Here is a 17,971-nt window from a genome sequence, read left to right on the forward strand (position 1 = left end):
GACTGAATTTTTGTAATATGAATAAGGGAAGGAAATACTTGATTGTTTAGCTTCTAATTCAACAGGAAGCACTACAAATTCCAAACTCTTACTTTAAACTCTCTCTCTCTCTCTCTCTCTCTCTCTCTCTCTCTCTCTCTCTCTCTCTCTCTCACACACACACACACACACACACACACCCCTACCTCTTGTTCCAACTGCAGCCAAAGCATCTCAGAAGCTGATTTATCTGGTCGTGACGTGATATACATATACAGTGCCAAGAGGAGGCAGGTTTCTATAAAAAGAATTATATAAAGCATTTCAGTGTTATCAATTACTAATGTTATTGCAATGCCCTAAAAACCACAACAGTTACTTTGAACAGTGCCCTTCATTGCTTCCCTGGGCACTTTATACAAACTCTTAAATAGCAAAGCCACATTTAGAATCCACTTCGAAAGGGCCTTCTAAAAAGGGACAAACAGGAAGAGAAGGGGAACAAAAATAATAACCCCAGAACACCAAGAGGGAACCCCCTAAAACAAACTTGAAATACTATTTCAGGTGGTGATCTCACATTGCCTACTTCATTTGGCTGATCTCTATTTGACTGTCCCTGCTCTTCTGCTTCTCACTACCTCACAGAAGAAATTGAGGACAGATGAGAAGTTGGACTGTGCCAGTAAATACATGGCACAAAGGTGACAGTTCACATAGCTCTCTCATGCTGAGGGGAGTAAGGTTATCACCTCAGCATTGCTGACTTCCATATTTTGTTTCTCTGCCAGGGAGACAGAGAGGAAGAGAGGTCAGCCAGTCCTCCTGAACTTACATGCTTCCTGACTTGGCAACATGGTAGAGTGCTCTGTTAACAGGAACTTGGGGCTGCCATCTCAGGAAAAAACTGAGATTGCAGTACACCTGTTATAAAACTGACTGATCCTCTTTAAAGAGTTCAAGGGAAAATAGAAAGTAGAACACAAAATGTGCCACGCTGGATTAGATGAAAGTCCTATCTTGTCCTGCGTTTTTCTCACACAATGGCCAACCAGCTGCATCTGGGAAGCCCCCAAATAGGAAATGAATGCAATAACACCTTCCCACCTGTGTTCCCAGTAACTGGTATACACAGACATACTGGTGTACACATCACCTCCTTCATACCAAAGGTAGCATATAATCATCATGACTAGCCAGCCATTGATAGCCTTATCCTCCATGAATTTGCCCAATCCCCTTTTAAAGTCACCCAAGTTGGTGGCCATCACAATATCTTGTGGTGGTGAATTCCATAGTTTAACTGTTGCACTGTGTGAAGAAGTACATCTGTCCTGTATCAGCTTCATGGGATGAGGCCAGGTTCTACCATTATGAGAAAGGGAGAAAACTTTTCCTTATCCACTTCCTTCACACCATGCAGTTTTGTTCACTTCTATCATGTCTTCCCTTAAGCAGTCCCAAACGTTGTAACCTCTCCTCGTTTGGAAGTTGCCCCAGCCCCTTGATCATTTTGGCTGCCCTTTTGTGCATCTCACTGTTGGTGCACAAATTTACATGCCTGGGTGTAACGGCACTTGCTTCCTTGTTAACAGGTTTAAGATGCTGTGATTGTTATTTTAATATTGTATTGGTTTTATATGCTCTTTTAACTAATTCTATGTATTATATTGTGTTTGGTGTTGTTCCCCACCTCGATCCAGAGGGAGAGGCAGGTAATTAATAAATAAAATTATTATTATTATTATTATTATTGCGAGAGCCATTGTGCAAAACCCAGGCACACATGCACAACTAGCAATACTGTTTCTAACATTCTTTTGAATTTACTTAAAAGGCTACCTTACTTGAGACCCTAAAAAGTTAATAGATGGCAAAAGATTTGAAAGTAAATTTCAATACTGCAGAAGTCTCAAGACAGGTAATGTCATTTCTCAGGTTGAAAACTTAAAACAAAAATCTTTTTTTAAAAGTACCTGATTAGCTTGCATATTCACTCTAGTCTTATTCATTCAATGTTTTGCAAGAGCAGTAATACTGTGAAGGATGTTATCTTTCTCACCTGAACACGAACAAAATAGAGCAGACAGTTCCTTACACTCAGCAAGTAAAGTTAACAGCCTAACAGTCAGGTGGACAGCGAACAAGGGAGCTTCAGAAGATATGCAGCGGAGCAGGGTCTGTGCTTGGCCGTTCAACAAGAGCTGAAAGCTTTTCAGAAAAATAAAAGAAATTACAATAAAGACAATGATTTTTGCAAGCAGTTCGCTGTTATGGAGTGTTCACAGTAATTGTGCAGAGCGATCTTATGCACGTTTACTCAGCAGAAAATCCTGTTGTTTAACAAAGCCCACTCCCTTAGAAGCGTAACCTTCCTTTCCCAACAAATACATGAGTCCTATTAAGAATTTGAATAGGTGAAATTCATAATAGTATAGAAATTGCTTAGATGCCTACATTTTCCTTTTGTAAGTTGCATTTGCATGCAGGTGTCACACATGTGCAGAATGGCTTTGTACATCCAATAGAATTTTAGGATGCTTTTAACAGTGTATGCTGTGTTTTTAATCAGTATTTTATGTATTTTATGATTGCTGTTGTTCCCCGTCTCGATCCAATCGGAGAGGTGGGTAAGAAATAAATTATTATTATTATTATAAGGCTTGAAATATGTTCACTGGACAATAATGTGGGGAAAGAAGCCATCGTGGCTTCATTTCCCTGTCCCGTGCATGCTGCCCATCAGACCGCCACTTCCCTAATTACCCATGACATGGTGTGGGTTAGCATGTTATTGGAACTCAGCAAGGTGTACGACAGGGGTGGCTCCCAAACCACCCCACAACCCATGGATTGTTGCAGGAGTTGTGGGGTGGTTTAGAAGCCACCGCCACCCTGCCGGGTTCGGACAACACGCTAACCTGTGTTGCATCATGGGTAATTAGTGGCCATTTCCATTCATAACCATTCTTTTCCCTCGTGATCATCCAAATGCAGCTATAGTTGCCATTTCCTTCTATAATTCCCATGTATTTCAGTAAGGATTGTATGCCTCACCTCCAATTCTTTGTGGCTGCAATTGCTTAACCAAACTAACACGGGGTGCAATCCCATGCATGTGTAGATAGAAAAAAATCCTACAATTCTGAGCATGCCCCAAGCAGCCATGGTTCCCCCCCCACACACACAATTCTAATAGTGCATAGGATTGCATCCTTAGCTTTTCTATCGCTAGAGAGGCTCATAATGCTTAGAATGCGGAGTGGAACTGGTGTCATCCTAACCAGGGTAACCATGATGAGTGTGAATCTTAAGTTCAGAACCAGAGGGAAGCAGTTATTTGAAAATAAAAGTTGTGGCATTATATTCAAACTGTATTTTACCTTATTAATAAATCAACCGTTGACCTTTCAGCTAATTTCACCAAAACTCTGAGGCACTGATTCATGATGCCATGTCTTTGGCACCCAGCTGCTGTAGCACATGAAGCCAAGAGCTGCAGCAGGTTTTTAAACAAAGGATGTTGGGATGGCTCAGCATGGGCAACATCAGCTTCTGGCTTGAGCCCCTGAAGATTGTTTCTACCTGGCTTATTGCAAATAACAGTCTTGTCTTTCTCCAGAATTCCTGTACCTCCCAAACCACAACATCGTTTCATATTAAAGGAGAGTAGTGTACAAATAACTTCCCAGCTATAAAACACCAAGTAATGAAGAATGCCCAAAGACACGAGTGCAAACTCTTCCAGGGTAGATAAAAAATCATCTACACTTGATGCTGTACTTGAGGAAGTTCTGGAAGAACAAGCAGATGGGTTTCCAGAAGAAGCGTTCCCAGTCTTCATCATTAATAGGAGGGCTTGGTGGTATGCGGCAATGTGATGTTCCAGGAGAGGAAGAAGGTGAACCGCCCCAGGAATTCTGTAGCGTTTAGGGTGGGATATTCCCTCCCTGCTTTCTTCTGAGCTTTCCTCTAGCGAACCTTCATCCACAGCAATCAAATTCAATCCAGTAAGGGCAAGTTTTTGAGCCACTCTCAACGAAGCCTCTTCTTCTTGAGTGCTTGCAATTCTGTCGCTGAAGCTTCCTGTAGATCCCCTAGATAAACAAGAGCAGGAAATCAGTACTGTGTGCATGACATCATGCATGTGCTTTGAAACTCTAAACACCCACTATTCTTCACATAAATGGTTTCAAAGAGAATCTGATTTCAACAACACATCACCTTCAGAGAGCTTCAGCTATTGGGGAGTATAAAAATGTAATAAATAAAAATAAATAAACCTATCACTGTTGTCAAGACCTGCAAAGCCCTTTAGCAAGGTTGATCTGGCTTATTTTAATGTAATGTTTCCCCTAGTGCAGATGTTGTCTCAGTTTGTCTTAACAGGCATCTGGTTGGCTAGTCTGGGAAGCAAGATGCTGGACCAGGTAGGCCTGTGATCTATCCAGCAGGGCCCCTCTTATATTTTTATGACAGATTGTGTGAGAAAAGGTGTATTTAAATGGTAAAACAGGCTACAATCCTGTGCCCAAATGACTGGCTGGGGAGCTTTAGGATTTGGTATAAGTCCATCTGTACCCCCTAGATCTTGGGGATATGCTACTGCTTACAATTTCAATGGCCTGGTTCAGACAACACGCTAAACTATGCTGCTTAACCACAAAATGGTTAACAGAATGCATTGACCTTAATGCATTCCATTAACCATTTTGTGGTTAAGCAGCATGGTTTAGCGTGTTGTCTGAACCAGGCCAACGTCACAATAATGTCAGAGATGTGTAATGTTATACCAGTGAATGGTGACTGCCAGTGGAGATGCCAAAAATGAGGGAAGTGTGTCAGGGAAGGAACAAGCTTAATCCAAATCCTAAATTCTTTCCAAACTTGCTCCTGGCTGAAATTGCATCAGCAGAAGAGGTGATGCAGGTTCGAACACTCCTACTGAACTCACTGGAGATTGGAGAGAGATATGCAAATTCAGTCTCTAGCCTATTAGTTTTAATTTACATATCTTCTCTATATCAGTTTTAATTTGCATACCTGCTCTATATCAGATGCTAAATTACAGTGAATACTCATGCCATACTCAACAAACAGCTATCCTCAACTATAGAAAAAGTAATGTCAGATCTTAAAAACGTTTTGATTCATGGATTCAAATTAAGGATTGAAACCTAATTATTCTAGTTCTCATTTGAAAATGTGTTAGAAACAATTTCCCAATTCATCTCTAGTAATAGTTTAGAAATGTTTATTTTATTTTTAAATTGTCATGAATGGGCTGGATCCAAAGTGGTGTTTCTAACAGAAACAGTTCCATCAGAAGAACTGGAATGGGGAGATTTATCTTGTCTCTGCCTGCTACTCCCCCCATGTGCCCTCAAAACCCAACTGCCCAGATTCTGGGGCAGTTTGGAGAGCGGCAGGGAGGAGGAGAAAGTCCTGTTGCCGTAGTGGAATTCTCCTAGCAGTGTTGGATCTAAGCCAAAATGCATTTCATCATCTTTCCATCAATTAGGTACTCAGCCACCTGAGTTCGCTCTCTGTTTGGAAGTGAAACTGAGCCACCTAAAAATAAGGGGGTGATTTCTACATGCACAGCAGACTCCCTAGGTACGCAGAAGTTTGTAAACTGAAACAAAATCCTCAGCATGGCCTGGGAAGCATTTGTGAGGTCCCAGAACTTACAGTCCATAGGTGGCACTTGAGCCTGGTTGAGGGTGGGGGTCTCAAGGAACAAAAAGTCGGGAAAACTCTGTGAGTCTACCAGTTAAGTATATGGTTGGGAGCAGTTAGAACATGGAATATTTGTCAGTTAAGGGGGGGGGGAGAAGAAAAGGGCAGGCAGGGAGAGAAGGAAATGAGCTACTTAAGTCACTAACAGCTTGTAGCGAGTATCCTAGAGGGAGGATTAGATGCCTCTGGTAGGGAAAGGGAGTGTGCTATGAGGTAAAAAAAAACAAACCACCCTGCATTATACAGGGATGTTGCAAGAAAAGAATGCCCAACCTGCAACTAAAGTACTATGAAATGCTCAGGTTCCAGGCTGGAGGTCCTCTAGCTCTATATAGCACTAGATCAAACTCCTCTTCCCTCAACTGTCACCTTCAGCAGCCATTTCAGCAGGCTCTAACAGCGGGAGATGAGGGAACTCAGGGCCATTCTACCAGCCCTGCTGAAAGGCTGCGTACCTCCTTTCTCTTCCCTCTCCATCTTTTTTTACCTCGTGTATCAAATCTTTTCAGATCGTAAGCCTGCGGCCAGGGATCTCATTTTATTAATTGAAGGTCAGCTGCTCCAGGAGGCATTTTGGCTAAAACCATCTAAATAACTTGATAAATAAAAGAAATAAATATAAAACAGGAAAGGAAAGCTGGGGAGGTAGATAACAAAGTGTCCTTTCCATTTTCTACCTTTCTGAAACACCAAATTTGAATTCAGCTCTCAATCTAAAAGAGGTTGCCCACTCCTGTCTTAGGGGTGAGGATAAGCTGCAACATTTCATTGCAGATCCCACTTGCGTCTTTTCATGCCAACTGTGGAGGATACCAGCAGTTTTGAACAGAACGTTATTGCATGCTTTTGCAAAGGGGCCAGGTTATAAATGAAAACAGCTGTATTTCCTCAGTAAATGTTTTTAGCATTACTTATTGGTTAAAACATACATATTGAAAGAACTAGATTGCATGACAGGGCCAGGCCGAGCTTCAACCTTACTGCTAAGAAGATAGCAGAGTCCTAGCGATGATCCTGGAACAATAGGCTGTTTCATCAGTGCATTTATCAAAATGGAACCTGCAACAATATATAAAACCAGCGTTCATGATACACACTGCCGTAGGAGAAATAGGTGACAGAAAAAGAAAACCCACAGCATTAACATCTCCTATTATTCCATGACACAAAACAAGGAAGGAGAAAAGTAAATCTTAGATATATACATACAGATGCAAGTACACATCCTGACACACACATCCTTGGGCATCTACTTGACGTGGAAAGAGAATAAAACCCAACATTTTTCACTACACTTGAAAGGCAGTTTGCTGTGACTATCAAAACTGGCATTTCGTGAGCATAGATGCATTATTGCTTTGGCCTAAATTCCATGTTAGGAAGGAAAGGAACCTCTCGTGCAAAGCACTTGAGTCATTGCTGACTCCTAGAGGGACACCTGCTTTCGCTGACATTTTCTTGGCAGACTTTGTAGCGGGGTGGTTTGCCATTGCCTTCCCCAGTCGCAGTAACCTTTCCCCCAGCTAGCTGGGTACTCATTTTACCGATCCCGGAAGGATGGGAAGTACATTCCATGTTAAAGCAAACTATATTGTCATTTTGACTTAATATTTCTGTAAGGACAAGAGAGGCACCTTAAAATTGATGCCATTTAGGCCAGTTAACAGAGCCCCACATTCAGAATCAGATTAACTCATTCAAAATATTTATTTTTTAATTTCTAGTTAAATCTGTTAAAAATGAGCGTTTCGTCAGGAACCATAATTGACATGTTATTCATAACACTGCTTTGGCTAATAATTTTATTTGTTGCTTAGCATTACTGCAATTTGCTCATTTAGATATAGTAAAACATTACAAAGTACTCTGCTTGCTTTGACTGAGGACTCAAGGGATTTTGGAAGTGGATGGTGTTCTGGGAGATAGAACCTAGAAGGAAACCAAAGTGCCTCTTATAGAGTCTCCACCTCTCACATAATTGCGATAATATTTTAGGGTTCCTATGAACTTGGGTGAGCAAAAGCTAGTAGATAGGTAAGGATTTGCAATTGTTTAACAATAGCAATAGCAAATGAAACCTCCCTCCCAAAATCTACTGCAAAAATTAAAAAAGCTTAGGGTAACCAGGAGTGGATTTTTGCGTAGAAGGACTGTGCACTCTGTTCAGTTTTGATACTTGAAACAAATTCCAAGGCTCAGAATTCAATGGAATTCTAGTAAAAAAAGCAAAATAGGCTGATGTGACAACAAAATAGCTCCCTGTGACAACTCAATCAAGTGAGGCTGTGCAGGTCCTGGACTCAGTAATGGGCTGGATGAGGGCCAATAAACTTAAACTAAATCCTGGCAAGACAGAAGCCCTGTGGGTGAGTGGTTACCAAGTCCAGGAAATAGGCTCATTGCCTGTTCAGGATGGGGTTGCACTCCTTCTGAAAGATCAGGTTCGTAGTTTGGGGGTAGTCTTAGATCCATCTCTGTCGCTGGAGGCTCAAGTGGCCACGGCGGCTCAGAGTGCCTTTTACCAGCTTTGGATGGTTCACCAGCTATAGCCTCTCCTGTACAGGGATAGCTTGGCCACGGTGGTACAGGCACTGGTAACCTCAAGATTGGATTACTGCAATGCGCTCTATGTGGGGCTGCCCTTAAAGCTGCTCCAGAAGCTGGAGCTAGTGCAGAATGCTGCAGCTCAGCTGTTGTCCGGAACTGCCCCTTTCCCTGCTTTGCTGAGACAACTGCACTGGCTTCCTATTGCTACCAGGCCAGGTTTAAGGTTCTTGTATTAGTGTACAAAGCCCTAAACAACTTGGGACCAGGATACCTGAGAGAGCGCCTTCTCCCCTACCAACATTGAGGTCATCCGAGGGCATGCTCCTGATGGTTCCACATAGACCCATCCTCTGATTGGAGTCCACCAGGGGAAGAGCCTTCAGCGTGGTAGCCTCCCTCCTATGGAATTCCTTGCCTCTAGAGGTCAGGCAGGCGCCACCTTTGTATTCCTTTCGGCGCCTCCTGAAAACATTGTTGTTCCAGGAAGCCTTCCCTTGATGACCAGCCATGGTTCATTTTGCATTTTGCTTTTTAAAAAATCTATTTTAATGTGTTTTTGTTTTATCTTGGACACCACTCCGAAATTTTGAATGGAGAGCGGTATATAAATATTGTAAATAAGTAAATAAAATAAAAATAGATCCCACAGGTCTGAAGTGAGCTCACCCCTGCTCTAGGAAACACACCTTATGTTTCTAATGTAAATTCCAATCCTAATCCTAATAAATTAATGCAATTATAGGATTTCTTAGTTGGAGTTACCTTGTTTTTGAGCACAGACATAACTCGTTTCTTGCTTCACAGGCTCAATTTCAAGGTCAGGCATCTTACTGTCTGGAAAGAAAGCTTTGTAGTAATCCATGCAGCAATATTAAATTTTCTTTTGGCTTTTAGCCCTATCTAGAGTGCCTTGCATCAGGAGACAGTAGCTCTATTGCTGACATTCAGGTTTCGTGCTTCGACTTAACTCTATCAGAGATGCTAACATTTAAACGTTTAAAATATGTCTTCCTACATTAGAAAATTACTAGCAACACTTGTATTTTCTCTGCAGCCTAGTTGTAGATAATGAACTGTATTCACATAGGTTATTCAAAGCCAGCATAAATTGAGTACATAAGTGCAAGGGGATACCATTTTAGAAACTGGACGTGGCTTAGATTTGAACCTGGATCAGGGTTGGATTTTAACCTGGATCCAGATTCTAACATGGTACACAATCTTACTCTTGATGGCTTCAAATAACTTAGCTACATAAATACATAGTTGAAATCCAAGAACCACTGGGGACTGAATGGTACAGTTATCAAGTTTCTGTTACTGTGATTTTAATAGCAGTTTGGTTTGCAGATATTTATCTTATTTATTTAAAATATTTTATACTGCCTTTGAAGGCAAAGCCTCCTTAAAACAGTTTGCAAGATAAAATTTTAAAACAATAAAATATTAAATACAACTAACCAAAGCAGTAGCATAAACATTTAGAACAGCATCAGTAAAACCTCTAATTTATAAAACAGAGATGGGTATTCATTCATTTATAAAACAGACAGGAACATCCAAGTCTTCAAGACCCATTTAGAACCAGTCAGGGAGGGAGACACACACACATTCCATGGTAAGGTATTCAAGAAGAATGGGGCAACCACAAAAAAGACCCTCTCACTTGTTCCTGCCATCTAACAGCTCTTGCTGGTGGGCATGTGAGCAAGGCCTGTGGCTGAGCTTAGGACCCAGGCAGGATCATACAGGTGCAGATGGTCCTTTAAATAAACTGGTCCCAAACTGTTTAGGACTTTAAAGGTGAACACCAGCTATTTAAATGGGGCACAGAAATGCACTGGCAACCAGTGCATCTGTTGCAGAAATCAGTGTTATATGTTCTTATTGCATACCATTTACACCACCCCCTTCATACAACCAGGTTTGAGTTATACACACCAAGTTGGCACATTCTTCTTACATTAGGTGACGGACTGCCATCGCCTTTCCATTGGCTGACCTGGAGTTCACCAATGGCATTTTAAAGCACAAGCGGACTGCAGTTAAACCATCTGAGCTAGCAATACTGGAAGATGGGCTGGAAGTAGAGAAGGGAGCACAAGTGTCCCTCCACTTGATATCTCCATCTCCCATCACATTAGAACATGATCATACTTACCTCCATGTTGGGAAAAACGTCACCTGTTTATTTCAGCAGCCCAAGCTGCTGTCAAAAAGCCCAAGAGAAGACCAGGCCAGGTCTTTTAATGGCCAACTCTCAATGTAATTGAATGGGTGGACTTGGACAAGTTATGCCAGAGAAACAGTGTCCTCCCGTGCAGAATTATTGAGCAGAATAGGAGCCAGGGGCCCAATGGGAAGTAGACCACACTATGCCAAATTCCAAATTAAGTCAAGCAGCCTTTCAGTTCCTGTTTATAATTTTATTCTGCCTAAAACCATCCCTAAAAGTTATAAAACATGACATCCATTAATTACAGAGTTTTAGATTATGAAGCCACAATACAGTACGGAGCAAACCGATATTCTGTAGAGTCGCAGTATAGAAATATAATGTGATATCCATAAGGTAGAAGAGAACATTTGCAGAACATTTAATAATGTTTAACTGGTGTAATATGGAGGAAAGTGAGATTCTTGTGCAGTACCAGCACAAAGAACATAGTCCCTGCAACGACTGGGATGTCTGTCTCAGTAGCTCAGAATCTCAGCTCCCAACTAGGATGAAAACCACATTTTCAGCAAAAGTACATACGGGCAATCTTAGCTTTAGAAAATGGCCCTGTTCAGAAGACACCTTAAGCCATGGCTTTAACCATGGTGGTTAAGCCACAAAGTCAGGTCGTGTTCAGAAGACACCTTAAACTACAGTTTTAACCACAGTGAATAAGACTTTTGCTTTATTCACCATAGTTAAAGCCATGGTTTAAGGTGTCTTCTGAATGGGGCCAATGTATAACTGCTTTGTACAGTGAATTGATAGAGATGCTCAAAAGCTTGTTCGTTTCTTTCACTGAACCACATTCTACAAGACTTACAAGATGGTTGCTCAAAATTGCCTGTGTGTAGATAGAAGGCTGTGATGTGGCAACGCCATTTATCATTTACAGAAGTCACAATGAAAAGGCCGCGTTGAGGTTTTGAGGATGAATAGAGAAAGATTGCAATGAAGTTTTCATACAATGCTCAATTCCTACATATATTTTCTTGGAAGTAATTTTAATTGCTTTTAATTCAAGAAGGTATATATTTAATCAGCATTATGATCTAAAATCCATAAGAATTTTAATGGGGTTGATCCATTAAAAGTTTAATGGGTTTAATCAAGTGTTACTGTCAGAGTTTGGGGGGTACCTTGGCAAGCTGCCAGCTGTGTAAACATGGTCCCTGCCATAGTTGCGGCTGCCCCATGTATTCCCCCCCCCCCAAAATACAACGCATCAGATATTCTAGTTCCGGTATGTTTTTTCTGGTGGTAGCGTGGGTTTTTAAAATTCATAATGCACCGTAACTGGAGCTTACAGTGTATTGCATTTCAGGAAAATAAAGAGGCAGCTGCAGCCAAATGGACCAGAGTGAGGTGGGTTAGGTAGCACTGGGTCTCCTGTGAAGGTCAGCAGAGGCACAGGGCCCAGCATTTGCCCAACCATGCCACATGGTGGTGCCAGGACAGCCTACCGCGTCCATCCTATAGAACCTGCATGAGATCCCAATCATACAAACTCCAGAAAGATTTGTGCTTGCCCAAGTGAGCCACCTGTACGTCATCACTGCAAGACATACAAAGGTCAAATATAATTAACCAAAAAATGCACTTACCCTTATTAACCCAAGGAGCTTGGATGTGGAAATGTGTTTTGGAGCAGGATGCTTTAGGTGATATTTCAGAGCCAAAAGAATCTGTTGTGGGATAACTTTTTTTTTCATTCTGAGTACATCCTTCAACTTTTACAATGCTAGGAGGACTCTTCTTTGGACTAAACAATTAAATAAATTGTTTGAATTAACTGCATAGAAATATTTCACTTTGAAAATAATTAATAGTTTACGCCACAAAAATATTTTACAGTCAAATGATTTTGGTGGACTATAACTCCAACTGAATGAGCTTAAATTGTAAGCTTAGAGGATCATATGACAGAATAAGTGGAAGTGGACTACAATACATATTAGTTCATCCTCCAATTATATGAGTAGTAAGCTGGGAAATTCAAACGCTAGTCATTAAGAAGATTTTGCAAATTAGAAGCAATCTTCTATGAAGCATTATGCTGTCTGTTCAGCAATTCTGTCTGCACTAGAGTTTGCAGAAGGAAACAGTACTGTAAATAATTATATACAGCTATAAAAAGGATAGATGCTCACATTCTTGGGTGACCTAACTGCCTGAAAAACACTAGACCTGTACATGCTAACTGATTTGCTCTTCTAACTTTATACCTGGCATATGAAACTGAAGGAGTACTTTATACCTGGTATATGAAACTGAAGGAATAGCAGGTTTTATTCTTTCACAGCTCAAAAGTTTCGTTCTCAGCTCATTCATTTCAGCATCCCTGAACTGTAGCTCAGACTGCAGTGACTGTAACTGAAAAAATACACTGTTTGATATTAATAACTCAATGAAATACAAAAACGTTAAATTACCCAACATTATAAGAGAACAAATTTATACTTATTTACTTGATTTTACTGCTCATATTGTTCTCATGTTTTCCTACTAGTTACACCCAAATCTGTTCGCTAACAGATTATGGTTCCACCAGCCAAACAAAAAATGGTCAGATACTTGCATGTTATGCTGCTTTGAGAAAGCAAATGTATAATACAGTGGACCACCAGTACACTCCAGCAAATATAATACAGATAGAAGAGACATTAAAAAACAAAAACTCTTTAGCAGCATATTTAGCTGAGAGAAAAACAACAAGAGTTCAGAAACAGAGTTTGAAAAGCAATGATCTTACTGGGGGATCTGTAAATTATTAATTCCAACTGGGAAATTCTGAGTGCTTGTTTAACAGTTGAATACTAAAACTTTCTTGGTGAGAACCTGTGTGCTTGGGAGAAGAAAATGTGCCATCAACTGTGCTAATGAGACTGACATTGCAAGTGCTTGGCACTAGCATCACAAGCAGGAATCACACAGCAGATTTCTACATTTGGAATTATTATTACTTCTTCAGTTGTGTGTGATGAAGTGTAGGTTAAATGAAGTGTACTTTTTTCCTTTCTTTTTAAGAAGTTGCTTTTATATAAACATACAAACAGTTAAAGGAACAGAGAGAGAAAAGAACATAAAACAAACAATTAGGAAGAATTTTCAGTTGATATCTGACAAGTAACACTGAATTAATTCCTTAACTCAGAAATGAAAAAGAAGTGGGAGAAGGAAAAATATTATCTCTGAACTTTCATCTTTTCAACATATGGCTAAAGCCCAAAGGAAAAAGAGGTAGATCAAAAGGAAGTGATAAAACAAAGGACATTTAAATCCTTAAGGTTTTGAAGCCGATTTTATTTTCATTTATTAAATAGTACCTTTCTGGAGAATTCCTTTTCTTTTTCACTTAAAATTTGAGCTTTCTCCTTTTCCAATAACATGTATGTTTTTTGCTGTTCCTCCATAGCGGATTTCATCTGCTGCATTGAAGCCCGTAGAATTTTGATTTCTCCATTTTTAATGAGGATTTCATCCTGTTTTTCCTTCAGCTGCAAATTTACAACATAATTCAAGCATAAGAAAAAGAGTTTTGCAGGATTTTTTTTTTGCATGTCCCTCACAGCAATCCCATTAATACTACTGTTAGCCTGCAATCCTAACAGTAAATCTCATTTAATTCAATGGGGCTTACTTCTGAGTAGACATATATAGGGTTATACTGTTAAGAACATGAGAAGAGGCCTACTTAGTCCAGCATTCTGCTCCTGCAATGGCCACAGGACACCCACAAGCAAGCAATGAAACGATAGTACCATCCTGCCCATGTTTCTGCAGAACTGGTATTAGAAGGCAAGTTGCCACTATGCATATAGCCACCATGATTAGTAGCCATTGATAGCTCTATTTTCCATGGATTTGTCTAAACTTTAAAAATGGGCACTGAGAAGCTCAGTCATAATGGCTTGTACACACATAGTTTGTTGGGATCACCTTAGTACCTTGCCTCATGTAATATATCTCTTTTTCTGGGAAAGACTGCATGAGCATGGGATCCGTGGCACCCAGGATTAAAAGAATCCTAATCGTAGCATGTTAAACTACCCACCTTTATGAGAATGGAAGTTCATGACCTGTATTTCCTCTAGCTTAGTAGTGTGAAAGGAGCAGCTGTTCTGCAGTATGCAAAACATGGGAACTCAAAAATAAGTGCAAATGCAGCCAAGCACTGCACACTCTTGAGTTCAGAGGATGTGCAAGAGCATAACATTCTGCTGAAAGTTTGAAAGGCGAGAAAGTGATCTGAGAAGGGGGAAAGAGAAGAAGCTATGGGCATCTCAAATTCTAGAGAAGAGAATGAGGAAGAGAACCCACAAGAGGTGACAGAAAAAGAGCAAATGCAGACAGAGTTTTCAGAAACGAAACTGCGGTGGGTGGCAGGTGGCATGAAGATGCTTAAGCCTTCCCCTACTTGTTTTTCTCCAGCAATCCTCTCCCTCAAGTCAAGTGGGGGAGAGGGTGCATCAAGTGGGGGAAAGTGTGTGTATGCATGCTGTTTCACCCTTGCGCTTAGCAGCAGAGAAGTGATGGCCAGGTTTCTTAGACTGGTGTTTGTTGTCAATCAAACACTTTGGCTTTCAGACCTACACCTCAATCCTATCCACACATCCTTCCAAGAAAGTCCCACTAATTTCAATTAAGGATTCTCTGACGTCATGAGATCCGATCCATTTGTATTCAGCATGGTTTTCTGCATTGTTTCTGACAAGGCACGGAGTGTCCATTATTTTTTGGTTCAAGTCAAGTAGTTTTACCACATCACTGTTACTAACCCATTGCCTACCCTCCAAAGCCAGATTAATACATTTTTGTGAACTAGTACAGATGACCAGCACATTGCTGAAGTCACTCTGCCCTCACCCTGACAAAGTCAGCCACCTACCATCTATCTTTACTGATTTCATACAACATACACAAATAGTACAACTATTTTAAGTATTAGAATAGGTTTTTCCCACTTGTAGAGGCATTTTTCCAGGAGAATTAAGTCTTAGGTCAAGAACTTCACCACTGACGCATGCCAAAGGTACAGCTGCATTTAAGTTCAACAACTCCTTCAAAAAATCAAGAACAAACCTTTGTCTTAGCTTCATCATATTGTGATTGAAGTGTTTCAAGTTTAAATTTGTCTTTAGATGGGGTTTCTTCTGTGCTATTTCCTGTTGACAGAAAGAAACTTGTGAAATGTGATGAATGCTTTTGTTAACTAAGAGTACATATTAACAACCCATCCCTATAAAGACATGCATGCAAAAGAATTGACACAGGCTTGGTGTACATGCATAGGCAGGCACTTCAGTGCTCCAGGCCAATACCAGAACAGGAGGCCCATGTGCACGTCTCATACTTCCATCTAGATCCTCCTCTCCTCCCATGCAAGTTCCTTGAACTCAGACCCAATGCGCTGAAACACATTCCTGCAAAGTAGAAGGTGGTGGTGGAGAGAACAGGACCCTGCTCAGCCCTCTGCCAATTTATACACAAGGGTTGCACGTCGCAACAAGCCACCCTAGAACAGACAATGGGTTATGCAAGGGTTGTTTAAATCTCCCACAACATGGCTACCTATGTTCACAGTCACAATGAGCCATGGCAACCACTGGCCAGGACTTGTATATTCAAAATGGCAGCTGGCAGTCACTGCAGCACCACAAAGGTTAATTATTGTGACGTGCTAACTGGCCCAGTATCTAAGAATACTGCACATTCCAAACCAAGACACAAAGAACACTTAATTTTCCTGCCATTAGAAAAGTTTAAAAGTCTTTAATGCAGAAGAATCAATTTCAAAGAAGTAATTAACTATAACTATTTGCACTCTTTCAATACAAACCTTAAACGATGCTGTCTGAAAGCAATACTCTATAGCTGCATGCATTTATGTCTCACTGGTTTTAGTGCAACTTAAGTGTGTGCAACTGAGTCAAGGACTGCAACCTAATTTTCTACAAACAGCAACAGCTGGGGCTTGCCTGCATCATGTTGCAGCTTCCGAGGCATCCCAAGTGTCTTGGAAGTCCAGCACAGCAGCAGAAGTGATCCCTCTCCAGGTTTTTGAGGGTCCTTGGGCAAGACACCCTCAACGGGCCCCTTCCCTCAGGGAATCTCCCTTCTCTCTGCCATTGTCACCAGCTGCTGCTATTGCTCCTCATCCTCTTTCTCATCATTGCTACCTCTGGCTTTCTGGACAAGCAGAGAGCCTGTAAGCAAGTAGGCAGTGGCACCTAATGGTCCTCCTTCTTACCACTTCTATTGTCTGGGAAAGAGCAAAAAGCAATGAAGTAAGCAGGTTGAAATGTGAAGGGAAGTAGTAACTCCAGGTGTTTCTTGTGAGTGGGCCACTGCTGCGGTGTGGGCCCACAGCAAGAGCCCCTGCCCCTCCTGCATGTACACCACACCTGGAAGAGTGAAGCTCATCCCTGTCGTGTAGTGCTCCTGAGGTTTCATGAGGGAGAGTTTCACGAGACAGAGGACAAGGACAAAGACAAGACCCAACCCCTTCAAGATATTTTGCCCTACAACTCCCATCATTTCTCACCAATGGCTATACTGGCTAGGGCTGATAGAAGTTGTAGGCCAGAACATCTGAAGGATAAACAAGAACAAGAGATAAGTGAGAAACATGAAATATTTATTCTGCCCAACTAATTTCAGGGGTATAATTCCTTCTTTGGGAGCTTTTACCTGTCTCACCACAAATATATAGCGATGAACCCTTCTGTTCCATCATCTGCTGAAATTAACTAGTACTGGATGTGTGTGCAACCTCAGTAAAATTTTAACCATATTATTCCAACATGGGGAGGGTGGGGGAAGAGAAGGGGAAATAGAATACCTAAACTACTTTACCAAAAGATAAAAGCAGATTTGTTCCAGTTTCAGTATACTTATGTATGAAGATCTAACCCACTGCCTCCTATCGATCCACATTACAACCTGCCTTTAGACTGCACGTACCAAATTGGCCTATGGATTTTGTCTCAGCTGTGTGGGCAATATTCCATCGCTTACTATGATCAGGTGCTCCGAAGGTGCTGTTTGGGGCAGAAGATAGCTCTGTATTTTGCCCAGTTCTCAATGCATTTGTTTTTAAGGTAACGTTTTGTGTCAATGCCTGGGAAGCAATAATATCTATCTCCTCCAAATCATCTGCTGTAAAATCACTGTCCTCAAAAGGATCTTCCATTTCTTTACATTCATTTGCAGCAAGGCTTTTGTAACGCTTGTTTGGTGGGAAGCCATCTCCGTGGTTTCCAACATTACTTCGGCTTGTGGTTTTCTGGAGAAATGAAGATGAAGCAGTAACTTTTGCCTGATCCACATCGTATAAGATGGAGCTGTTTCTCTTTTTATTCCCAAAGAAATTGTTCACTGACATTCTGTGTTAGCAATTACCCTGGCAAATAAAAAAAATAATACATAAAATCGTTTAAAGTTGAAGCACCATGTTCTTCTAAAGTGCCAAAATCCAAAGGGCATGAG

The 17,971-nt window shown here is 41.0% G+C and overlaps 1 protein-coding gene across 3 annotated transcripts in view; it reads right to left on the reverse strand.

Annotated features, from left to right (window-relative positions):
• Window positions 1–17,971, reverse strand: part of ATRIP (ATR interacting protein) — a 30,081-nt gene that overhangs the window by 3,560 nt on the left and 8,550 nt on the right. For 2 of the 3 annotated variants that reach the window (XM_063121186.1, XM_063121185.1), the window contains exons 2-11: window positions 17,447–17,885; window positions 15,566–15,648; window positions 13,810–13,980; window positions 12,741–12,856; window positions 12,088–12,245; window positions 9,028–9,099; window positions 6,648–6,777; window positions 3,363–4,076; window positions 2,042–2,190; window positions 186–277 (exon numbers count right to left, since the gene is read on the reverse strand). In XM_063121186.1, coding sequence (XP_062977256.1) covers window positions 186–277; window positions 2,042–2,190; window positions 3,363–4,076; window positions 6,648–6,777; window positions 9,028–9,099; window positions 12,088–12,245; window positions 12,741–12,856; window positions 13,810–13,980; window positions 15,566–15,648; window positions 17,447–17,867 — 2,106 coding nt within the window. In that variant the 5' untranslated portion in view covers window positions 17,868–17,885. The remainder of the gene's footprint in view (window positions 1–185; window positions 278–2,041; window positions 2,191–3,362; window positions 4,077–6,647; window positions 6,778–9,027; window positions 9,100–12,087; window positions 12,246–12,740; window positions 12,857–13,809; window positions 13,981–15,565; window positions 15,649–17,446; window positions 17,886–17,971) is intronic. The other variant, XM_063121187.1, reaches the window with a different exon arrangement.

The sequence above is a fragment of the Elgaria multicarinata genome, chromosome 3 (assembly GCF_023053635.1).
Source record: "Elgaria multicarinata webbii isolate HBS135686 ecotype San Diego chromosome 3, rElgMul1.1.pri, whole genome shotgun sequence".
NCBI lineage: Eukaryota > Metazoa > Chordata > Lepidosauria > Squamata > Anguidae > Elgaria > Elgaria multicarinata.